Source organism: Anolis sagrei, chromosome 3, assembly GCF_037176765.1.
Source record: "Anolis sagrei isolate rAnoSag1 chromosome 3, rAnoSag1.mat, whole genome shotgun sequence".
NCBI classification, from domain to species: Eukaryota; Metazoa; Chordata; class Lepidosauria; order Squamata; family Dactyloidae; genus Anolis; species Anolis sagrei.
Genome location: NC_090023.1, coordinates 252,598,207 through 252,624,635, shown reverse-complemented (window position 1 = coordinate 252,624,635; position 26,429 = coordinate 252,598,207). Strand labels below are relative to the sequence as shown.

Sequence of the window (26,429 nt, the reverse complement as noted above, 5' to 3'; positions counted from 1 at the left end):
TTTCTGTTGGTCATGGGAATTCTGTGTGCCAAACTGGGTTCAATTTCATCGTTGTTGGAGTTCAGAATGCTCTTTGATTGTAGGTGAACCATAAATCCCAGCAACTACAACTCCCAAATGAGAAAATCAATCCTCCCCAAGCCCACCAGGATTCAAATTTGGGCGCATTGGGTACTTGTGAATGAAAACACATTTTGCATATCAGATATTTACATGATGATTCATAACTGATAGGAGTTGTAGTTTTGGGAAGTGCTGATGCTTCCCAAAACTACAACTCCCAGGATTCCATAGCATCGAGACCTGGCAATTACAGTAGTGTTGCCCTGCAATAATTCTACAGTGCAGATCGAGCCTAAGTATGTGGGTTTGTGGTCATCTCCATTTCTAAACCAAAGAGCCGGCGTTGTCTGTAGGCACCTCTAAGGTCATGTAGCCGGCATGACTGCTTGGAGCACCATTACCTTCCTACTGGTGCAGTTCCTATTGATCTACTCACATTTGCATGTTTTCGAACTGCTAGGTTGGCAGAACCCTTCATAACAGCAGCAAAATTACAGTTATGAAGTAGCAACAAAAATAATGTTATGGTTGGGGGTCACCACAACGTGAGGAACTGTATTAAGGGGTTAGGAAGGTTCTGGCCTTGAGATAATAATCATTATCCTACTGAGTGGATAGAGTGTGCTTTTGGACACAAGCTGTAATGCCTGGGTGTGTTTGTGTTGTAGTGGCCAAGCCCACCGCCACACAACGCTATTGCTTGGCTCTCTTTTCCCCCTCCCCTCCCCCTCCCCAGAGAAGCGGAGGAGGCGCCGCCCCTCCCTGGTCCCCCTCCCCTCCCTCTCTCCCTCCCAGGAAGCCTCCTCTTCCTCCTCCTCCTCTTCCTCCTCGGTGACAGCTTTCTCTGCCTCTCCATCCGAGCGAGTGGAGGAGGCGAGGTGCGCCGGGACCGCACCGGGAATCGCCTCGTTATCTTCACCGGGAGGGAGAGGAGCGGGGAAACCGAGGCAGCCTCCCCACCCGGGCCAGGAGAAGCCAGCCATGCCCTCCTGAAAAGCAGACCCTCCCGAGCAGAGGCACCTTCCCTTCTCCGCCTTTGCACGCCTCTTCTTTCCCCGAGAGCGGCGCGTAAAAGTGCCCGGGCGCACTCGCCTTCGCCTCTCGTCCAAGGCGCCGGAGCTCCTGCTTCTCCTCTCGCTTTCGCTGCCCTTTCCTGGGGGACGCTGGTCGGAGGACGTGAGCGTTGAAGGAAGGAAGGAAGGAAGGAAGAAGGAAGAAGGAGGAGAGGAGGAAGGAGGAGAGGGAAAGGGTGCCGCTCCTCTCCATTGGCAGCAGCAGCAGCAGTAGAAGCGCAAGCAGGGCGCATGAGAGGGAGAGGCTGGAGGTCTCCATACAGGGACCCTCTCTTCCCACCCAGCCGAAGACGGAGGGCTTGCTGAGCTTGTGGGGCAGCAGGAGAGGCCGGAGCCCGAAGCCAGCGCCGTGGGTTTCTTCCCTGGGGCCGTTTTTCCTCGGTGGAGGAGCCCCCCACTCAACATGGCGAGTGATTCTCCAGCGCGGAGCTTGGACGAGATCGATCTCTCCGCCTTGAGGGTAAGAAGCAGGGGGGGGGGGGGCTTGGGAGGGTGTGTGTGTGTGTGTGTGAGTGTGTGGCAGAGGAGCCCACCCAGCCTCGCTGCCCCCTCCCCCCACAACAGATGTCCCCTTTCCTCCCATCCATCCAGCCTTTCCCTTTCCTCCCTTGCCATCCCAGAACTTCCCAGATGGGCACAAACTGCTCCTCTTGATAACAGCAGGGTTGTTTTTGTTATTGACAGAAAGCCTTCCCTCCTGGAAGATGTGTGGGTGTTCCTGTTCTGAATGGAGGTGGAGAGCTGTCTAGAACCCGCTGGTGATAATCAATAGTATGGGGAAAGGGCAAGAAGAGGGATCAACCAAGCACAGCTGGGAAACAGCATCTATCTCTCATCACACTAGAGAATGAATCCTCTTTAAATCCGGTTGCTGCCTCCTGCAGAATTCTGGGGTTTGTAGTATAGCGAGGCTGTTAAAGTCTCCTCCTTAAACTACAAACCCCAGAATTCTGCAGGAGGCAGAAACCAGATTTTAAGTGGATCCATTCTCTAGTGTGATGAGGTCTCTAAGACTTCATCACACTAGAGATTGAATGTCACTCCTTGTTGTTATCCCTTAATGTTTCATGTCTTCCCTCATATATGATATGAAAGGAGAGGGATTGAAGGCACATTTAAATTAAAGGTGTTTTGGATATGGTTTTGGTCACCTCTCGCCTATTCTGCTGCTTCCTGCAGAATTCTGGGGTTTGCAGTTTAGTGAGGCTGTTAAAGTCTCCTCCTTAAACTACAAACCCCAGAATTCTGCAAGAGGCAGAAACCGGATTTTAAGTGGATTCATTCTCTAGTGTGATGAGGTCTCGAAGAACTCATCACATTACAGCATGAATGTCGCTCTTTGTTGTTACCCCTTAATGGTGCATTTCCTCCCTCATATAAGATATGAAAGGAGAGAGATGGAAGGTGCATTTAAATGCAAGGTGTTTTGAGATGGTCTTGGTCACCTCTCGCCCATTCTGCTGCCTCCTGCAGAATTCTGGGGTTTGTAGTTTAGTGAGGCTGTCAAAGGCTCCTCCTTAAACTACAAACCCCAGAATCCTGCAGAAGGTAGCAACTGAATTTAAAGTGAATTCATTCTCTCGTGTGGTGAGGTCTAGATTGCTCCTTGTTGTTACTCCTTAATAGTGCATTTCCTCACACATATATAATATGAAAGGGGAGAGATGGAAGGCACATTTAAATGCAGGGTGTATTGGAGATCGTCATGGTCACCTCTCACCCATTCTGCTGCTTCCTGCAGAATTTTGGGATTTGTAGTTCAGTGAGGCTGTGAAAGTCTCCTCCTTAAACTACAAATCCCAGAATTCTGCAGGAAGAAGCAACCAGATTTAAAGTGGATTCATTCTCTAGTGTGATGGGGTCTTAGCTCCTTATTGTTACCCCTTAATGGTGCATTTGTTCTCTCATATATAATTTGAAAGGAGAGAGATGGAAGGTACATTTAAATGAAAGGTGTTTTGGAGATGGTCTTGGTCACCTCTTGCCCATTTTGAAGGTTGCTTAATGTGTCTCTTCCAAATCTAATCTTTTTCCCTCCCCTTCTCCTTCAAAATCTACATTGCTGCTACAGTATTTGGGAAAGGAACACATACAATGTGTCCAGGCATCAAAAATAGAAGCAGTAAGGTAGATGAACCAACCCCACTGCTCTCTTGACTCTTTTCCCAGTCTCAGGCTCGTTTGATGATAATATAAACAATCCTCTCTGGCATATGTGGAAAGAAAGGCGGCATGGAAATGCCCATTGCACACCCTGATGTGCCGCTATTAAGACATGTCATGGGGATATGTCTTAATGGTCATGCGTCGCTGTTGTTGCTCCGTGTGCATGCATTTTGCAACCATCTGCTCTGATGCAAGCTAGCTAGGTTGCTATTCTCACAGTGTGTGAAAGCTAAAGACAGTGGTAGTGTCCATTTTGATGAAATAGGATCGAATGCACCTTTTTAATGAGCTCTTCCATTCCTCTTGAAGGAAGAGGATGTACCTCCTGGCTGTTTTAGCCATGTGACATGCTACATACATCACATTATGGGCTGGGGGAATGAACTGAATCAGTCTTGACACAGGCAGATCAGCCTGAGTAGATACTTTGTGTCTAATACTGATATAAAAATGACATGTGTGAGCAGGGCATTGTAGGAATATTAGATGTCTTCATGATGCCTCCTGTAAATAAATTGGGGCCATAAATGTGTTGTCCTCTATTGTTCTGCTTATTCTACCATTCATTTTCTGGCATTCACTTAGAATGCAGACTTGTTTTGGTCTCTCTAGGCCGATATTCTGTATACTACACATGTAGGATCCATTTTAGTTTTTACTAGAACTTCAACAGAAGCAAGCTGGTAGAGCTCCAAGTTTTCAATACAACTCTCAGCACTTACCATAAAATGTACTTTTGGTCACACCTAGCTTTAAGCTTTCCTTATTGCAATGGTTTAATAAGAGCACCGTTGATGATGGTGCCATTTTATGGTTGTTGTTACCTAACTGGGAACAGAGATCTTTGCCAATGGATCACCCAAAGATCTACTGGTGGGTTCAGATGAACCATCTGCACACTCCTGCACTCATCATGACTGTGTGGGTGTCAGATAGGATTGTTTCTCAGCCTTACCTGTGAATTGACAAGGGATTTAGCTTGAGAACTTTTACGTGCAAAGCATGTGTTCTGCCACTGAGCAAAGGGATGTTTCTCCTTTTCCTCCCTTTGGAAACTATTATCCCATGCTGGAAAATGAAGGCTTAGTAAACAAAATCATGTGTATGAAATGGAGGAGTGTTTTTATTCTCTGATTGCTGACCTTTTGTGACTTATTCCTTCTTCTGGTGTGTTCATTCATCCCCTTTTGATTACTTTCACTAGTGAGATTGCATTTACATTGTGGGGGTTGATTTGGTTTTGGCCTTGTAAGTACAGTAGAGTCTCACTTATCCAACCTTCACTTACCCAACACAGTCCAGGGTGGGAGAAAGAAAGAACCCTTGTCTGTTCTGGTGCTAAATTCATAAATACAGTAATTACTACATAATGTTGCTGTGTATTGAACTGCTTTTACTGTCAATTTGTTGTGTTTAATTTGCAAAATCATAACATAATAACATAATTTGATGTTTAATAGAATTTTCCTTAATTCCACCTTATTATCCAACATTTTCACTTATCCAAGGTTCTGCAAGCCTGTTTATGTTGGATAAGTGAGACTCTACTGTATGTGGAATAGTAATAAGGAAATCTACCTTTTGATATGTTTGAAAAGCACCTTTACCCCACTACAATGGTTGGCAACTCTTGCCAAACACTTCAGCTGTGTTTGTATTACAACTCCCATAATACTTGATTAAAAACTATGTTGATTAGGACTGGAGGACTTTTTGGTCCTAAAAACACAGACAGTTTTTCTCTCCATCTGAGGTGGTAGTTACAGGTTCAAAATAAATGTTTTGCCATGAGGACATTTCATAATAGTCACGTAACATAACATAACAAGGTGTTTGATATATCAGGACACACATACTTGTATATCTCTTTGTTCTTGCTTGTTTGTTTCTTAATCAAGTAAATGAATGGTTCTGGTTTTAAATAGCCATACCATTACCCTATTTGTCTTACTTAGTGGTGATGAGTCTGGTCTAGTGGAATTTGGGGCCATTGGGATTGTTTCTTGCAATCTAGCTACTGTTTATTGCATTACTGATGCTTATTCTGATATTGACTGTTGATTCAAGGTAAACATTGGGATGAGAAAATGGTTCTAGCCTGGGGTGGAGGAGGAAAATAGTGTTTCATTTACTCCTCTTCCTTGTGCTTCTGGTATGAACATAGAGGACTGCTCTGGGATATTCTATACACAAACACATTTTTATAGGGCCAGAATTTGAGTCTCTTTGTGGGGAGAAAAAAACAGGGTATAATTAAACATCATAATAATATGTACATTTGGGTTGCTGTGAGTTTTCCAGGCTGTATGGCCATGTTGATTAGCCCATTGGCCATATCAAAAACTTGACAAACACACTTGACACACAAATACAGCCTACAACCCACATTACAGCAAAAGTTAAAACAAACTAGCTGTTAACACGTAATCTAGATCCATATCCAGATGAAATATCTGCATTGCCCAACAATTTACCCCAGTTGACTCCAAATAATGATAATGATAATAGAATTTCCCCTTTTCCATTTGCTCAGGCATTTCTGGGAAAAAAGAGTGACAGAAGCAAAGGTTTGCAGGTGTATTTGTCTAATTTTTGTATTTTATTCTGTTTTTCTTCAGAAAAAAATATTTTGCTAGATAACAAAATTAAAAAGACCCACATTTTTGTTTAAGTGCAGATTGCCCTATGTCTCAATTCTGCTTTAATAAGTGCCATGAATCCCTGTGATCTATTTGGGCTTGATCCCCAGATCCCCAGTCAATACCATAATACACTGATGTTTATGTCCCATTATGTACAGTTGTATAGTAAAATGGTATCCCTTATATAGCCAGTGTTCAATTTCCATCATCCATGGCTTGAATGTTTTTTTTAAAAAATATTGAAAAAGCAGATTAATTTTGCCATTTTATATAAGGTACACTATTTTACTATGCCATTGTCTATAATGGAATTTAAGCATCCAGATATTATGGTATCCACAGGGAGTCCTGGAACCAATCTCTGGTCTACTGTATAAAATGGCAAAAGCAGGATTTGGTTTTTGGACTTTTTGTGTGTGTACATGCTGAATATTTTCAAGCCATGGATGGTGGTATCTGTTGATGCAGAATCTATGAATATGAAGGATTGATGGTACAATTTTATTTATAATTCTCTATATCTTTAAGACTCAAAAATATGAATGATATTCTGTTACCACTGTGTAATACATAGCCATAACCTCATGACTTACATCCAAGAATACATGGAACTATAGATAGCATGGAATCATAGAATTGGAAGAGACCTCATGGGCTATCTAATCCAACCTCATTCTGCCATGCAGGAATATACAATCAAAGCACTCACATCAGATGGCCATCCAGCCTCTGTTTAAAAACCTCCAAAAAGTAGAGTCCATCACACTCCAATGCAATATATTCCACTGTTAGACCGCTCTTACAGTCAGGAAGTTTTTCTGTATGTTCTCCTATACTTGGCTATTCTCATTGGCAGCAGTTCTCCAGACGCCGTTTCATTCCCCAGATACTCTGATCCTTTTTAACTGGAGATGCAGAGGTGAACCTGAGACTTTCTATATGCAGAGTATTTGCTCTACAGCTGAGCTATGAAGCTTTTCTGAGACAGAGACCAAAAGAGCTTGTTTCTCTAGGCAAAGGCATGAATAAGGCAAGCATGGAAATTTGAACCAGCCTGACTCAGTTATGGCTCTGACCTAGAAACAAATTTATCTCCCTCACTCAGATAGAAGGCTGTGAATGCATATAAACAGATAATGTAGCTGATTGGCCTTTATATTTTTACTATTTATGTTTATAACCACTTTTCTTCCACATTGACTTTCATGATCCCCAGAACATAGTTTAACTGTGCAACAGTCCTGTGAAGTAAAGTAATTGGCCCAAGGTCACCCAGGAAGTTTGAAGGCTGGGTGATGACTAGATCCTGGATCTCCTAAGTCTTAATGCAAAACATTTTAACAGATACTCAAACTGGCTTCTATCAGCCTATTTATTAAGCATAATAGATACTGAATCATCCCTCTTCTCCTTTGAAGAAAATTGACTAGCTTGGTGTTTGTTTTTGCTGGGTTCCTGGATGCTCTCAAGGCTGATGAAATATGCAAAATGCATGTATCTGTAAAACCGCTTTTGGAAAGTGAGTGCACACACTGGCTTTTCTAGTTCTGTGTCATGGAAGGAAGAACCATAACACAGTGCTAACAGAGCAGAAGATGTGTATACAGAAGGTCTGAGTTTAACCCCTGATGTTTTCAATTACAATGGACTGCTAGCAGATAGGAAGAAGACCCACCTGAGATCTTGAATAGCTCCTGGCACAGAATTGACAATGCTGGATTAAATAATAATAATAATGAAAAATGATATGTTGCCTACCTCTCCTTGTTGCTCAAGGTGGGGTACAACAGACAGATAAACCACATCACTATTTAAATGCATATACCAATATGCACACAACGAAGACCAGCTCCTAACACCAATAAAATGCAGGTTAAAATTCACAGTTTAAAATGGATTGGGTAGACATGCCTGAAGAAATATGTCTTAAGTTGTGTCTTGAATTCTGACAGAAGATTTAGCCATTGAAGCTCTTCTGGCAGGTCATTCTGCACTCTTGGGACGGCTGAGGAAAAGGTCCCCTGTGTGATGGTTGCCAGTAATGTTCTGGCTGGTTGGAATAAGCATCCCCTAGAGGACTTCAGTGTATGGGTTGGATTATACTGGAAAAGGTGATTCTGTAAGTAACCTGGACCCAAACCATGTAGGGCTTTAAAGGTTGCAACCAACAGTTTGTACTTTTCCTGGAAACTAACTGGCAGCCAGTGGGCTGACTTTAAGATGGGTGTGATATGCTCACTCCTAGATGTTCCCAAAACCAATTTGGTTATAACAACAACAACAACACTTTCTTTATATCCAGCCACCAATTCCCAAAGGGATTTGGGGCGGCTTACAAAACAACCCATTTTAGTGTTACAAGCACATAAAAGACAAGCAAAATATATCAACATTGGTAATCCCACAATATCAACACATGAACAACATTTACAAAAAGTAAACCCCAATTCAATTTAGATAATATATTCAATAAAAACGCAGCAATAGCAAATTAAAATGGGCTACACTAAATTCCAAGTGACAATAAAAACACAGCAATAGCAATTAAAATGGACAATGCTAAATTCCAAGTGACATAAAGTGTTATGGGACAAAATGCCTGATTTATGGGACAGCATCCTATGCACTCTGACAAGCAATCGGACCCCAGGTCTTTTGTAATTCTCCTATGTAAAATGCTTTTTAGATTCAGGTTAAACATGGGCCTTTTTCTATTAATACAAAACATTTCCCAGTGCTGAAGGCTGTTTCCAGTATGGTGTAAGATTAGCTCCCTAAATCACTTGATAAATATTTTATTTTGCTTTAAAACCAAGAGGCTGAAAGCAGACCAACGAAAAGGGTAATAAGAACCAGTACGACCTGATCTCTAAGTGAAATTTCCAGAGGCCTTCAGAAACCAGAGCCATCTCTATCATTAGACTGAGTGAGATGGTTAGCAAATACCAGGAGGAGGCATCAAGAGGATGTAGTTGTGCCCCCCGGAGACTGCCCTGGGTCATCCAATGGTAGCCAGTTGTACATTTCAGATGAGATGGTAGATGCTGTTCCAAATGCTGGTGTTGAAATGAAACGGTTGGAATGGAATGAAATATTTTTGGAGCAAACCATTTTGTCCTTGCCTTGAGCAGCAAAATATTTTGGGTCATACCTGTGCTTTTGTACAATTGATATGTGAATGGATTGAGGTAGTACTACCTGTCATGTTATTCATCTGTCCTGCAACTAAGATTTATAGGAGAGGACCTACCAAGGATATTGTTGCTGTTTAGGAAAGAAGCCAGTATGCGTTTTGTGACCAAGTCCACTAATTTTTTTCATTTTGAATGTTCAAGGGTGTCTGCTTATTGTAAGTAATGCTTCTAGGGCAGATTATTTAACAATAAAACACAGTATAAATGTAATTATTAATAATAAATCAAATAAGCATAGCCTGTCTTCCACAGTACAGCATACTGGAAGGTCAGAAGTTACAGCCTCAGTGACCCATTCCAAAGGGAAGGGCCAGCATAACCCAGAAAGCTGCAATTTCCTTATAGTTTATTTTTCTTTACTCATATGTTGCAAAATCTTTCCTTTAAAAGAATAAAAGAGAGAATAAGTCTCGAATCTATCAGAGTGCATAGTTCGGCTCTGCTGAATTCACTGAGTACTTAACAGTGATTGTTAAAGTTGCTTTATGTGGATGGCGGGGCAATCCAATCATTTTGCACAGTCTTGCAATCAGAGATCAATAGTAAATTTTTCTACTGAGCACAAAATGCACAGCCAGGAGGTATTTTGTAAGTTAAACAAATCTTTGGTTATGAAGAAATCAAACCATAGAATTGGATGTCAGGAGTGGGGAATGGTAACAAGAAATATGTCACCAAACATATTGTGTCAAAAAATGTAAATCTAATCCAAGCCACACTGAGAAAATATGAAAACGTTGAACATAATGAACTGAAGAGGAGTTTAAAAGTAAGATGTGTCCATCAGGTTTGATTTCTTACGCTTTAGTGGAACAGATCCACAGTCATGTGAGAGATATCCTGCTTTGTTCTATGCAGGTTTCCTCAGAATCAATCCTTGGGACTTATCTCCTAATAAATCAGTGTAGAACGGCTTCCTTAAAAAACTTAATGACCACTCTCTTAAGAAGTGTAGATAAAACATATAATAGAGTTTCATTAAATATAGGTCTTATCACATGTGCTTCAAGTCCAGAGCTTGGCAAAAATATTGTTGGATTACAACAAGCTGGAGAATTCTGAGAGTTTTAGTCCAGAAAAGTAATGCTTGGACACTCTAGTTATAAGACAATGGTGGGCTGCATATTTTGCATGTAGAAGATTATAAAAATCTGCTTAACGATAAGTCTAGGCTCACATCTATCTATCTGTTTCCTTCCTATGCCAATCGGTAGTGGCTCTCCATGGTGTCAGAGGGTGTTCAGTGTTTCAGATACATTCAAGCCATACCCAGGCATATCTATCAGCTTTTAGAACAGGGCTGGGCAGATAGGATGAAAGCCATTGTCCCCCATGACCTCCCCACAGAATGCATGGTTGCTTGTGTTCAGAAGTAAGGTTGCATCACTTCCATTTCTGGGAATTGTTTGTGACCTAGATAGCCACACCTTCTTTTGGGGATATTCCTTCTGTGTCTGGTTTAGCATATTTTGCCCTCCATTCAGTGTTCTGTGACCATTTATGAAGATCAGTGGGTCCCTCGTCATTTCTGCCTGACACCTGTGGTGCATCTGCCAACTTTGGGTTGCCATACTTCAAACACTGATACGTTCCCTTTTTATGTAGATTGTTTTCTATTAGCTGTAAAGCTACGTATTACCTCATGGAGCATGAGGAGCATGAGTTCACTTTTGATACAGAACAGAAATGGGGGAAACTGGTTCTTGTGCAGCTTCAGAAACTTTTCCAACTAGCTAAATACTTTTCAGATTTCCTGAAATCCCCCTGAAACCTTGTACATGCCATGTTTGGGAAGGATGGAGTGTCCACATACAAGATAAAACCCAACATGGAGGCCTCAGCAAGGAACCTCAGATTCCCTCCCATAAACGCAAAAATAAATGTTGAATGAATCACAGTGGCTGATTTTCAGGCAAGTACAATCTCTTGGTTCCTGAGCCCTCCAAAGGTGCCCACTCTGGAATATCTAAGAAAACTACTAGTTGTGTCAAGGTCAGCATTTAAAAACATCAGTATTTCATTTTGTGGATAAAAAGGTCACTCTGAAATGTGTCATTGCTTCCCAACACCAACAGTCTTCACTGGCTTGTGAAAAGTTTGGCCCTTTTGCATTAATTCCAGGGAGTTTGAGCCTTACTCTGTGTTGCTATGGCTTTGTTACGTACTGGAAACTGGATGGCATTCAATAGTATAGTGCCATATTCCCATAGCCTTGCATCTAGATAACACTGAAATTTTCAAAAGCTATTTGTTTATATTGTAGCTCCACTCTTTCAATTAAGATGAGATGCTTGTGTGCTAAACATAATGTGGGTGCTGTGCTGTTGCCAGTGCTCCATCTACTGTGCCATCAGTTCCATTTGAATGGCAAGTGTGTTTGAAATGGTGAAGATGTAAGATGCAATAATAAATAATAATAAATACATTTTATTTATTACCTGCCTCTCCTTATGGCTTGAGCCAAGGTACAACAAATTCAAAAACAGAAATTACATTTAGTTGTTGGATCTCTTCCAGCAGATAATTTCACAGTTGTGGAGTGGCCAATGAAAAGGTCTTCTGGGTGATGGTGCCAGTCGGATTCTGGCTCGTTGGAGTAGATGCCCCCAGGGGACCTCAGTGTCCTAAAGGGCGGATTGTGCAGGAGAAGGCAATCCTGTAGGTGACCTGGACCCAAACCATGTAGGGCTTTAAAGATATATACTGAGCTAGTGGGCACACCACAGTCTTGTAGCATTTACCCGGGGATAGATGCTTTTATTCGTGCATTATGCCAAAGAGGGGTTAAAGGCACATGGGAGTTCTGTAAGCTTTTTCTCCAGGCTATTTAGAGGTGCTAATTTAGAAGCAAATGTCACAATTACATCTTGAAACAGCAATCAAAACCTTTGGAGGCCTGAGTAGGGGGTTGCAGGTTGCAGTTTAGTGAGAGTTACTGCCTTACTTTATATTGATGTTCTGCTATATTGGAGCTGCAGGAATTTTGAGGTATGTTGCAGGTTCGAATCCAGGGAGTGGTGTGAGCTTCCACTGTCAGCCCCAGCTTCTGCCAACCTAGCAGTTCGAAAACATGCAAATGTGAGTAGATCAATAGTACCGCTCTGGTGGGAAGGTAATGGCACTTCATGCAGTCATGCCGGCCACATGACCTTGGAGGTGTCTGTGGACAATGCCGGCTCTTTGGCTTAGAAATGGAGATGAGCACCAACCATCAGGATCAGACACAACTGGACTTAATGTCAGGGGAAAACCTTTACCTTTATCATTCACTTATTAGTTTTCCCCACTTTTCTGAAGAAACTGTTTATGAATAGTAACAGCTGGCCCTGTGAAGCAGAATTGGTGCTTTCCCTTCTCCATGGAATGACCCTCTACTTATCTACGTGTCATATCAAAATCTGCAATTTTGCCCTAAAACCTTCTCTTGACAAAATGTATCACCTTCAGCCATATCTGTCTTGTGGGGAAGAATAATGTTTGCATCTTTGAGACCCACTTTACAAATTGTAGACCTCAATGGAAGTAATTGTATACTCCAGATATCTTGCTAGAATGCATTAAAGTCTTCATTCATCATTTTTATCAGGTGACTTTAGTTACTTATGTAAATTTGAATGCCCGCTAGATGTTTCAGACCAGTGATTCCCAAGTTTTGGTCCTCTAGTTGCTTTTGGACAGCTTATCATCAGGAATTCTAGGAACCGATGTCCAGTAAGTGTGGAAATTACTGTTTTACATTACAGCTCCTATACACCACAGACACAGCATAGCAGTTGTAAGGAATTATGGAAAACTACAGGGCTATATCTAATACAGAGTAGCTCATTAAATCAAAGAAAACTTAATAAATCAGCATGGATATTCCATTCCAATGCTTCAATAGGTAGGTTCCAGTTAACACTAACCAGTTCCAGGATACACTCTAGTGAGAACCAGATTTCTGACTCTGCCTTGGATTATGTGCATCCCTCGAAAAAGGATAAGAGCAATGGATTGCGACATATTAGCAATGCATTTTCATCAACATTTTACTACTGAATGATGAAAACAACCAGAGGCTAGTAATTATTACTTTGGTATTAGCATCATTCCTAGAAGATCAATTAATAATTTATTATCCCTTCCAGAATTTTTCAAAAAGTCTGGTCTTGGAATAATTAACACTCCCTTTGGAATAGGTTATTTCAACCCGATGGTGAAATATAGATAGGTTTTTCCTTTTGCTGAAGACTGACTATATATAACATGGTGTGGAGTGTGTCTGTCTGCACATATTTGTAAATATATTTCCTTTGTGTTTCTATGCGTAAGATGCCATTGCAACTGAAGTGATTTGTGTACTGTAATGCCCTTTACATCTGCACTGCAAAATTTCTGAAACTGGAATTAAATGTGTCTCACTTTGAAAGAGGTTTGGCATATTATTTCTTTATTTATTTAATGTCAGGATATACATATGTGTGGTTTTTGCTGAATAAGGCAGGTGGAAGTCCTGTCTTGAATTGGGCCTCTGTCACCAGGCAGTGAAATTGTAGAGTCCTTCTTAGCATTATGGCCAGATGTTAGGAGCTCTCCAATGGTTTGAAAGAGTTCAGAGTTTATTAGTGATATTGTGAGAATTTTTTTTGCATTCAGTTTGCAGTTTGAAGCTGGGAAAAGAAAATGCACACTTTGATTTCCTTTGTTTGCTTCTACATGATACAGTATGCCCTTGGTATCCATTGGGTTTTGGTTCCAGGACTCTTTGTGGATCCCAAAATCTATCACTGCTAAAGTCCTGTTATATACAATGGAATAGTAAAATGATGTCACTTATATAAAATGGCAAAATCAAAGTTTGCGTTTTTGATTTCTAAAAAAATTCAAGGTGTGGATGGGTGAATTCATTGATGTAGAATCTGTGGATATGGAGGGCTGTCTGTATAACCCATGGGAATCCATCATCCGTCGGCCTTGCCTTAGAAGAACTAGTGATTCATCCTTCCCCCCTCCCCCCACCCACATATATATATCTCAAGTAGAGGGGATTTTCATTATTGCCGGAAGGTTAGACTTGGTAGAAACTGCTTCAGGGCCCAATTCTTTGATTGTCTGTGAGGGATGCTAGACCCCCATTAACAAAAGGATCGGAATACTTCTCTTCTTTATTGTCTGCTGCATCATTTACCACCAATGAAGTTCATGTTATAGCAGTTGTGTGTGAGAGGCCAAAAGAACCCTTGGAAAAGCCTGAAGCAAGTTCTGGAATAAGACTTGCCTCATTCAGTTTCATCCTCCCCATCTAATTTGACTTTGATTTCCATTTTTCATATCCTTTGGCTGTCTCTTGAGGGGAACACCTGTAACTTAATAACCCAATATTGTGCAAATGGTGAATGATGCTTTGGATTCAAAAGAACCTTGTGTGGCCTCTGGCATCTTCAGTTGAATGATCTTGGGCGATACTTTGCCTAAGATCCAGGAGATGCCAAGATGTGTTAGCATGAACATACAGGGTTTGGCTAGGAAGGCTGATGATCTGATTGCATGATCGTATGAGCTGTTTTAAAGAAAGGAGGTGCCATTTTCATCAGTAATTATATTTGAGATGTGGAGCAGTATTAAGATTTATGTCTGGAGAATGGTCTGGAATAATGGCCTCAATGTTTGGCTAAACAGGCATACCTCCGTTATTTACAGTTTTGACTTTTGCAGATTTGATTATTCACAGATTTGATTAACAATGTTCTTTCTAGTAATATGACTCTATGGCAGGCATAGGCAAACATTGGCCCTCTAGGTGCTTTGGACTTCAGCAACTGATTGTTAGGCATTATGGGAGCTGAAGTCCAAAACACCTGGAGGTGGGTGGGTTGACATTTGCCCATGCCTTCTCTATGGTCATCTTCCACTAGTCATGTAGGCGGACCTAGAGGTTTCTAGAGAAAATCCTTCTGAAGGAATCTCTGGACCCTTCAAGGCAATTTTGTGTTCAGATTCCAGAGAAAGTTGACCATAGTGTCATTGTAGAAGATATAGAAGTTCCAAGAGAGGTGTTTTCTCTAGTAAAAAAAGATCAGAATTTTTAATTCACATTTTTCACTATCATTCTTTGAAAGAGGAGGGCGACTAAAATGATCAAAGTTCTGGAAGCCATGTCCTGTGAGGAGTGTCTTAAATAGTTGGGTATGTTTAGCCTGCAGAAGAGAAGGTTTAGAGGAGACATGATAGCCATGTATAAAGATGTGAAAGGGTGTAATTAGGAAAAGGGAGTTGGCTTGTTTTCTGCTGCCCTGAAGGCTAGGGCTCAGAGTGATGGGTTCAAATTATAGGAGAGCAGATTCCATTAGGAAACATTAAGAAGAACTTCCTGACCTTGAGAGCTGTTCAACAGTGGAACTCATTGCCTTGGAATGTGGTGGAAGTTCCTTCCTTGGAAGCTTTTAAACAGAGGCTGTATGGTCATCTGTCAGGGGTACTTTGATTGTGCTTTTCCTGCATGGCAAGGAGTTGTACAGGATTGTCAATATGGTGTTTTATAACTTTATGATTCTATGATTCTATAACTCAAATAAATGAGTACGGCTGACAGTAATTAGGAATGGACATTCCTAACTATAGGTAATTCCCAACTGTACTTAGTGGTTACCATTCCTAACTACAGACCACTCTCCAGGTATAAATCTTCTTTTTCAACCTGCCATATCACATTACTTTGTTGCTGCCAAATGTGACCTGAAGGCTTCTCAGTGAGCAACCGCATTTGTTTTTGGTGGCCTTTTCATTTACTGTGAGATCACCTGCCCCTTTCATTGCCTCTTCAAGTGATGTGGTCTCAGGGAGAAATGTGTACATAGTTGGGGGCTTTCTTTGAAGCTTCTGCTGCCGCTGTTTATATAGCAGACAAGGCAAGCTGCTTTTTAGTTTCTAAATGAGGACATTCAAACAGAGGGGCAGATAGCCTCTGCTGTATGTGGTCTTAACTTCAAAGGGATATCCTTCCTTTCCTTTTTTTGGAGATTAGCAGAAAATGACCAGAGGCCAAACCCTACTGGGCTGAAATGAGCCATGCTGGGGGTGGGTGGGTGGCTGAGTTTCCAGTGGACACAGTGGAGAAAGGAAGCAGAGATTTGAGCCAGAGACCTCACCAATTTACAAATGCAGTTTTTCATTAATTGTATTTGAATAATTAGACCAATTATTAAAAGGGACGGGAAAGTGGTTGGGCTTACAGGGGAAAGAGGCTAAATCATAATTCTGTTAATCTTCTGTTCCTTGGTTCTGTTTAATTACAAATGTTCTGAGAGCAATTGCCATTTAAAACATTTCCCTCCATTCTCGGTCTTCCTTTTTCCAATCCGGCACCTGATTGTTAATTTCCTGTAGTACTCACACTTTGCCATGTATTCTTGTTTTGCCAAGGCCTTTGGTCTTAGTTACTAACAGCTTGGTTGGGAGCTGCGTAAGTAAAAACAAATTAATACATGTGGTGGCCATTGCCATAGCAGCCAAAATATTTTTATATACCACAATAGCTCTGCAAATATTCCATTTCTTCTTCCACTTATAACTCAAGTGATGGAGAAATGAGTCAAATGTCAATATTTTTAAAACTTTTTTTTTTTTTGCTACATGACAGAACAGTTTTTATTGGCATCATAGAGCAGAGTGACTGCTTTTCCAGAATGGCTGTATGCTGCATGTCAATGCTGTGATACATATGGCGGATGGTGACCTTTGGATTACCATACTGATGTGAAACATTGTAGAATTTAGCATATAGACACTTTAGACACAAAGGTGTAAAGTAATTTTATAGACAATACTTTGAATAACATTTTTGTGCATGAAACAAACTTTGTGCACACTGAATTATCAGAAAGCAAAGGTGTCACTATCTCAGCCACTTGCATGGATTATTTTGGATTTTATCGTATTTTGGATTTTGGAATTCTGGATAATAATAATAATAATAATAATAATTTATTTGTATTCCGACCTATCTCCTCAAGGGGGCTTAGGGTGGATTCCAGCATACACAAACACAAAAGCAAACATTCAATGCCTAGAAACAACAGTCTACATTGTCCGTAGACACCTCCTAGGTCATGTGGCCAGCATGACTACATGGTGTGCTGTTTACCTTCCTGCCGAGGTAGTACTTATTGATCTATTGAACTGCTAGGCTGGCAGAAGCTGGGGCTAATAGTGGGAACTCACCTCATCCTATGGATTTGAACTGCCAAGCTTCCGGTTGGCAAGTTCTGCAGCTTAGCAATTTTAACCTGTTGCACCACCGCAGCCCCTGAGAAATGCTCATTCTATACTAGTGAATTTTAAAAACTGAAAGATAAGTTTTTTGTGTTTCTTCAATTCTCAGACATCGTTTCCCCATATAAGTACCGGTATATCTAAAATGGAATGTGTCTTAGAATCACAGGTGTTTTCCTATATATTAAGAGATTTTTCTCTCTTCTGGTGGTGGTACTGCAATTAGTGTGACTCTTACAATCAGTGGTGTCATGGAATTGGAGAAATTTATTTTGCATTATAATAATTACATATTGTCCCCATAGTGAAGATGCACAGATGAACAAACTGGTAATTCACAAACTGTCCAAACACCTATCCACTGTAATGTAAATTACATGAGATACAACACACAAGGACAGATAGATTTCATGTGGCAGTTAAAATTTCTAATTAAAAGTTAAAGTAAATATTAAATAAGTTATATTTACATATAATACTATATAAGTAACATAAGGAAGTTTGAATACATTTTTTAAAATTGGGTGTTGTTGTTCATTTGTTCTTCATGACTTCATTGACCAGTCCACGCCAGAGTTCCCTGTCGGCAGTCACCACCACCAGCTCCTTCACTGTCAAGCCAGTCGCTTCAAGGATACCATCCATCCATCTTGCCCTTGGTCAGCCCCTCTTCCTTTTTCCTTCCATTTTCCCCAGCATCATTGTTTTCTCTAAGCTTTCCTGTCTTCTCAATTATGTGGCCAAAATACTTCATCTTGGCCTCTAATATCCTTCCCTCCAATGAGCAGTTGGACTTTATTTCCTGAAGTATGGACTGGTTGGATCTTCTCAAGGTCCAAGGCACTCTCACAACTTTCCTCCAACACAACAGTTCAAAAGGATCTACTTTCCTTCGCTCAGTCTTCCCTATGGTCCAGCTCTCACATCCGTAGGTGACTACGGGGAATATCATTGCTTTAACTATGCGGATCTTGGTTACCAGTGTGATGTCTCTACTCTTCACTATTTTATCGAGATTGGTCATTGCTCTCCTTTCAACTTTTAGACCACTGGTGAGCAAAGAGTAGCTGTGAACTATGTGTAGTTCCTCTAGAATAGATCCCTCAATGTCCACTGTTCCCTTCCTCCAAATTTTAGCCTGAAAAACAGGCCTTGCTGTTCCTGCCCCAGAAATGTTTTAGCATAGCCAATGGTAAGGAAAGGAATAGTGGGAGTTGCAGCCCAGCAACATGTGGATGACTGCATGGACGGAGAGAACAGAAGAGTTGGGACCCTGAAGGCAAATTTAGGTGGTCTCTGTGGTGTCTTCTGTCTTCTAGAAAGATTCATAAAAAGAATTCTGAGGCTTGTTCTCATCTGACAAATTGCTATCATTTTTAAGCAGGGAGCACATTTGGGAACTCTTAATAGTCAAGATTTATGTCTGAATTTGTATGAGATCATAAGTATCCACTCATGCTTTGTAAAGTTAAAGCTAATTGGAAATGATAGCAAATTGGGAAAAAGACTGTAGGAGACTGAAGTTGCCCATATCGATAAAACTCTGCCAGAAGGCTGCAAATTATGTGATCGATGACATCAGACTGCAGTCACAGTGGCTTCCTGGTCTTGCTTGACTTTTCAGCTTGGAACTCTTTCGAACATTGGCTACTTTATACCTTTCCAATATGCAGTTCAAGGTATAAAGTGTGTCTTTGGACTATGACTCCCAGAATCCTCCAGCCAGCAAGCAATCATATTGGGGGATTCTGGGAGTCAGAACAGATTCTGGGTTGGGGGATTCTGGGAGTCAGAACACAAACTTGATTTTCTAATCTGCATAATATTCCAACAAATCTGAATTAGGCTAGTCTGCTTTAAAATTTTCCGCCATCTCTCATTGGGATTACAAATGGTGGTGACCCAGTTCTGGGCCCTTCCCAAACAGCCCCTAGGTCAGGGCTTCTTAAACTTTTCTAGTTGGGACCACTTTCTGCCTGAGAAATGTGTATGTGGCGCCAGGTACATAGGTATATAAAACAGTTATAAAAATTAAACATTTAGTGTTAACAAATCAGCATTTGCTAAGCCTGCTAAACAGGCTGATTTTTGTTTACAACTGAAGCATCTTCTGCAGAGTTTGCTGCAAAACAGATGTGTGTATATCTCTAAGGACTTCATCAGATGGTCTTTAGGCTCTGTTTCCATGCACTTAGGAAATGGAGGCCCACAGAGGACATCACATGATATAAAGGCATTTCTGATGGGACTCTATAGCGCTCCATTTCCTAAGCACATAGAAACGGAACCAGAAGACGATCTTCAGGAGTTGGGTGTTACTGATTTCAAAGAGAAGAAAGCAAGGAGAAGACAGGGAAAGGTGCAGAAAGGACATGGGATGGCTGGCCATCCCAAAAATGGGGGGAAATGGTAGGAAACAACTGGGTAAGACAGTTCCCCTTGCTTTCCTCCTACCCATTTGATGAAGTCCTAAAACAGCCACCGGGTAACATTCAGAAACCTTTTACTGTTGCCAATTTTTCAAGAACCCAAAAATGAGCTAAGGGGACCTCATTTGGGGTCAGGACACATAGTTCAAGAAGCAGTGCCCTGGATTAAAGCATTCCTTCTTCTTGTGGGGTTCTCTCCTTGCTCAGCTCAGTTTGCATGGCTATCTAAGAAGCAGATAATAGGCCAAAGAAAATTCGTCATGCTAAATTCAGTGGACATATCAGTGGACGTAGCAATAATGTAAGAATTCAGTCATAAAGTGGGGAGTATTATTTTGTGAGCTATTATGTATGCTAGCAATATTATGAAGTTAGTGCAGGTGGCAAGGATGGAAAAAAGTGGAAAATGGCCCTCTGGTTCCTGCCAAAACCCAGTAACTTTCATTTCCTAATTCCCAACACACACTTGCTTTTCTCATGCAATGAGATCCTTGTAAGTGACTTTGTCAGTGTACAGTGTGACCCCCATATCCATGGAAGAAACTCATGTCCACAGTTTCACTGTTCCTGAACTTACTATGGAAACATGAAATTGTGGACAATAGCAAATATTATTTAAATGAATAATTTCTACTGGAAGTTATCACAGAGTCTCTATGGAGGACTGCAAAAATTCCTAGAGAGGTATCATTCATGGCAGGTTCTCTAGTGGAAAGGTAACTCTAAACTACATAGTTTTTTACAATAAGAAAATGTAAGTGCTAAAAGCATATTAAACTAGTTAGCTATTTAACAGATATGCTAGTTAACTGCTTTTTATCACTCCTGTTTTAAATGTTAAACCAATTTAAAACTTTTTCCTAATTGGGACAACATACTCAAATACTTTAGTAAACAGCCAGTTTCATTTAGCAGTTTCAATTACGAATAGCACATTTCGTCCTATCCTCCTTTCTTGATAGCTCATTTAGGCTTTACCACCTTAAATAATCTTCTTCCCCTATTTATGAAGATCTGTATTAATGAATGTGGGAAAGGATAGACTAGTATGTGGAGTAAACTCTGATATCTTGAGAGTAAGGACTTTGTTCAAGGGAAAAATGACTTCTCGTGATTTGAATGACTAATTGTAAAAACACATAAGACGGCAGCAGCGTGTGAAAAAAATTCCAATGTGCATGAAAGAAGAAGTAAGAGAGCTAAGGCAGAGCTTTCCAAACTGAGTGTCATGACATGATGGTGTATTGGCTGCTGTGTATTCATGTGATAGGTTGCATCCCCAAACATTTCACTATTGCAATGTAAGGGATGCTCAACCTTCAGTTTGCTGGTAAAGCTGAATTACTGTGTTGTAAAATGCATTTCTAAAAAATGTTCAGAAAGCTCTGAGCTAAGATCTTCAGCTCAAGCTTTCAGAATCGGAGAAGGTCAGAGTGCAAACAATATAAGTCTCAAAACCTCCATGAGTTGTAATACAGAAAAATAATTATTTCAAGCATGGTTTATTTTGATTTATCGCATCAGAAGCGAACCAAGGGTACAGTTGTATTTAGAAAATACAAAGTTTTAAAAACTTGGCATTATACTAAATGTCCCTTGACCAGTAGCTGGCCACTTGGAGTGCCTCTTGTCTTGCTATAAGAAGGTCCTCCATTATGCATGTGGCAGGACTCAGGTTGCATTGTAAATAGGTGGTCTGTGGTTTGCTCTCCTCCACACTCGCATGTCATGGACTCCATTTTGTGGACCCATTTCTTAAGGTTGGCTCTGCATCTCATGGTGCCAGAGTACACTCTCTTCAGTGCCTTCCAAGTTGCTCAGTCTTCTGTGTGCCCAGGGAGGAGGTCTCCCATTAGGTATCAGCCATGGATTGAGGTTCTGGGTTTTAGCCTGCCTTCTGAGATGTTCCTGTGAGCATGTTTGTAGATCTTAGAAAACTATTTCTTGATGTAAAGCATTGGCGTGCTCGCTGATATGTGAACAGCGGATGGGCTGGGGATGTCACTGCCTTGGTCCTTTCATCAAGCATGTTGATATGTTATTTTTCAAGGGTGTGTAGTTTGTAAATTACTGTTGGACAATCTATGTCCCCTGAACCTGGCTGAATTCTAACTCCCATCAGCCCATTCCAGCTTGTCTGGTTCTCAGGGATGAGTGGAATTGTAGACTAATAGCAGTTAGAAGATCACTGGTTCTTCACTTCTTCTTTTAATGGATTGTTGCAATAATGACTTTTTGTTGGACTGGCTCTATATTGCACGCATAGCCTTTGTTTCCTACCCTTTCATGATTACAGTGACCCAGTGAGGCAGGTAAGGCCTCAAGGTAACCCACAATAAACTCAATAATGGAGGGTGCGAAAGAGAAGCATTTCATGTATTTATATTCTATCTTTTCCTCATCCCTGGAGATGAAGATGACTTCCAGAAGTTAAAACAGATGGAGTTAAAAGTACACACCATGCAAAAGTTTAAAAATAATTAAACTATCAAAGGAATTAAAAGTATGACAATTGAGAAATGAAAATAAAACAGCAACAAATAATACAGGTATTTGATATGCTTAATCCAGATGTTTGAAATCTGAAATATCTTAAAATCATCAACATGCATGGCTGAGATAATGATACCTTTGGTTTGTGATGGCTCAATATATGTAAACTTCATTTTATGTACAAAATTATTAAAATATCACACTCAAGCTATATGTAGACAGTATACATGAAACACTATGAATTTCTTGTTTATAGTCCCCATCTCCAAGGCAACTTGTTTTGTACATATATGCAAATACAGACATTCCAAAATCTAGAAAAATCAAAAAATCAAAAGACTTTTGTTCCCAAACATTTTGAATAAAGGATGCTCAACAGAGAGTGCAGCACAACTTGTGACAAGTTCTTTCCCTGGGGCTAGTCAGTCCTCAAAGGTCTGCTGAAGCAAACAAAATCATCTTCACCTGCCTATGGAAAGAAAGGGCAACAGCCTATCCTCTGTACAAAAGGAGTTCCAGCTACCAAGAAGGCCCTCTCCCATTTCCCATGAGTTGTACCGCTCAGAGCGATGGAACATAGTGAAATGCTTCCCTACAACAGCGGGTTCCAATTGTTTTTGGTCACGGATTCAGAAGATTCTAACTCTGTCCATGATTTTCCCATGGAATCATAAATCTGTCCTTCTGAACCCAGAAAGTTCTTCCTTCTTTCATCAGCGCTTATTTCCTGGGTGCTTTATATAATGTAATAGGTTTGGAAATAAAGAAATTCAAATTTCGTTTTTAATTTAGAGGTACATTGAATTTCAATAAGGTTTTCATACTCTGGTACAGTCTTTTAAAAAGTTTTTAAAAAAGATTTTAAAGATTTTTCACTGAACCCTTTTACGATGTTTTTGCAAAGCCCTAGGAGTTCCACAGAACACAGTTTGGGAACTGCTGCTGTAGAAGTTCTCAAAATGATTAGACTTACATGTGGCAATACGGTCTGGCACATTGCCTGGACCTTAGCCATCATAATGTTCATCAGCACTTTGAATTGTGCCTGGAGACAGATTTGCCAAGGAATGATATGCTGTTTGTAGCCATATCGAGGTAACAATCTGACTGCAGCTCTTTGGACTAACTGAAGTTTCACAACACTTCAAAAGCAGCTCACACATCCAGCATATTGCAGTGATCCCAGATGAGATGTAACTAAGGCATGGATCTCTGTGACCAGATTGAACATTTTTAGGAATGTGCATAGCTACTGCACAAGCTTCAGCTCCTGGCCATTGCAGTAACTTGAGCTTCGAGGCTCAGGGCTGGATCAAAACATACAGCTAAACCATGTGCCTGTAGGCTTTGTACTAGACTCATCCAACATAAGATGAATTCCTATTTCCTAATGTGCTTTTTGATTAACCAGGAACACCTTTTCCTTGTATGGATTATGATTTAATTCATATGCCCTCAAAACTCAATTTCTAAACTCCTTTGAATTGTTATGGTAAAGATGACGGAAATGGCTGTCATCTGCACAGATTAATACTTTTAATGTGGATTTCTTCTTTCCCACTCCACTGTTTTACGACCCTTCCACACAGCCCTATATCTCAGAATAACAAGGCAGAAAATCCCACAATATCTGCTTTGAACAGGGTTATCTGAGTCCACACTCAGATAATGTGGGATTTTTTGCCTTGATATTCTGGGCTATAGGGCTGTGTGGAAGGGCCCTTAGTCTGAAATTCTGATTGTAACCTATTTATTGATAGCAAGACAATACAATCAGATTGCATAAGATTTCCTTGCACTAAAAAAGAACAGATTTCTGTGTTTTGTGTGAACCCTTACTTTCCATGGGCTTTCTGAAATGTAATTCTGTTCATTGTAAATGAAAGTATCCCAGACTCACCCTCATGCCCTAAAGGATACTGGACCCTCATCTCATGAGCAAACTCTACAGGAAACAAGAATACACCCTCACTAATGTATGTTATATTCCTTCCCCGTTGATTCGATGTGTACAATAAATACTCAGTGCAGAAAGAACTAGCTTCATTCTTGATGCTATCCTTTGTGAGGAAGATGAAATTCACTGTGTGAAGTTACTAGCCCACTGAGAGAGACAATGAGAACAAGAGCTGTGAAAAACATGCATTTCCTGTTTACCACATCTCTGATGTCAAAGACACCCCTGATGTCTGTGTGTGCTTTGATGTTAGATCTCCTCCATGTTCCCTTGGCAGCTTTGGAACATCTACTCTTTGGAGAAGTAGTAGATCTACCACTTGGAGAAGGGGTAGAATTGCTGCCATTCATACTGATAAGCAAATGCAGTGCTTGACAACTTGGGAGACCCAGGTCCAAATCTCCAAAGAGCCATAAAACTCACAGAGGGCCCTTTCACACAGCCATATAATCCAGAATATAAAGGAAGAAAATCCCACAATATCTGCTTTGAACTGGGTTATCTGAGTCCATACTGACATATATTCCAGTTCAAAGCTGACAATATGGGATTTTATTCAGCTGTGTGGAAGGGGCCTGAGTTAGCTTGTTATCTTTCCATCAAACACCCATACAAGGTTGCTGTAAGAGTAAAATGAGCTCAAGTGACTCATTGCATTGTTAGAAAAGAGTGTAAGAGGGAAGGCTTGTGATCTCCCAAGAGTATCTCTAGGATGACCACTTCTGCTGTTTGGCTGAGGAGCGAAGAAGGTTTAGTTGAAATAACTTCTGCATTTGTTTTTCCAGCACAAGCCTTTAGTAAATAAAAGTAAATAAAACAAGGACATTTCCCTTGACTCTTTCCCATTTTTTTCAGATGACCTAACACTTGACTTAATCTTTGCTGCTCCATTCCATTTCTTATTTCTGCAGCCCTCTTGCCCTAGTTATACTCTGACTTTCCTTCTGTTTCCAGGCTTCTCCTCACCTGTTCAGCTCTGGCGCTTGGTGTTACTCTAATGTGACAACTCAAAGATTTCATGAAAGAGTGCATTCATTTATAGGAAACAGTCTATTCTGCCAGCGACAGACATATTTGTTACATGTAATTGAGTGAAAAGATATGCTTCCTGTACCTTTGAAGGTTGTATAGAAGAGGGGATTTCTGCAGGTGTTGCTGGCCACCAACTGGGTAACAAGTAACAACTACTGAAAATTCCTCTTATATACAACCATTACAGGTGTAGGCACTTCTTCCAGTTTATATTTTAGGAAGAGTTTTGTTGCAGGCAAGACTTTTGATGGGAGACACTTGAACTTTCAACTTTCCAGAAGAGGTATTTGTTATCAATTGCCCAGCTTCTTCCACATACTTTTATGGGGGATATATGGTTCTCCTCTGCTTAAAATACACTAGTCTTTTCCCCAGTGCTTTTGTGTTTCCCATCACAGGAAACCGATTAAGAAAGGAAATGATGAAATAGCTGCACCACATTTTTGGTGATGATAAGGACAAGATTACATAACAGCAGAAATGGGCAATTTCACTTTTTGACCTTCAGGAACTGCTCTGTGCTGCACACCCACTCAAAGATTTTTGCCCCCACTATCAAATTGGAAGCTACTAATTTGGTGTAAAACTCTTGAAAAGCAACCTTTTCCTAAAGCAGGGCCCTATAATCTTTCTTTTGAAGGGAATAGCCATGGCAAATGATTTTCTTTAACAGCAGGACAGCAATTGGGGTATTGTTCTAGGGGAGAGCTATAGCCCTTAAGCTACAGAAGTTATCTGGAATTTAAGACGTCAAGGACTGGCTTGGCATGTGGATGCTCAAGTCCCATTGTATACAATATATATAAAAATGGTATCCTTATAAAATGGTCAAAGTTTGCATTTTGGATTTTTTAAAAAAATTCAAATAATACCATGGATGGTGGATGCAGAATCTGTGGGTACTGTATTTACAGTTGCTTATACTATGTCCACTCCAGTGGTATGGCAGCCATTTTCTAAAAGCTGCCAATCACAGACCAAGAACAGTGCTATCTTGTTTAAGTGGCTAGAAAGCATATGAGAAAGGGAATGGAGATGCAAAATATCCTGAAATTCTGAAACCATGGTAAAGAATTTTTTTGGTTTTAGTTCAATTCCATCCCCTATATGTGAAATTGTTAGAAAAATGA

General features: G+C 40.6%; 1 protein-coding gene across 6 annotated transcripts in view; it reads left to right on the top strand.

Moving 5' to 3' along the window:
- Positions 1–851: 851 nt before the first annotated feature.
- Positions 852–26,429, top strand: part of TNIK (TRAF2 and NCK interacting kinase) — a 308,720-nt gene continuing 283,142 nt past the window's right edge. For 5 of the 6 annotated variants that reach the window (XM_060767524.2, XM_060767528.2, XM_060767529.2 and 2 more), the window contains exon 1: positions 853–1,596. In XM_060767524.2, coding sequence (XP_060623507.1) covers positions 1,540–1,596 — 57 coding nt within the window. In that variant the 5' untranslated portion in view covers positions 853–1,539. Of the gene's footprint in view, positions 1,597–26,429 lie in introns of all 6 variants that reach the window. The other variant, XM_060767526.2, reaches the window with a different exon arrangement.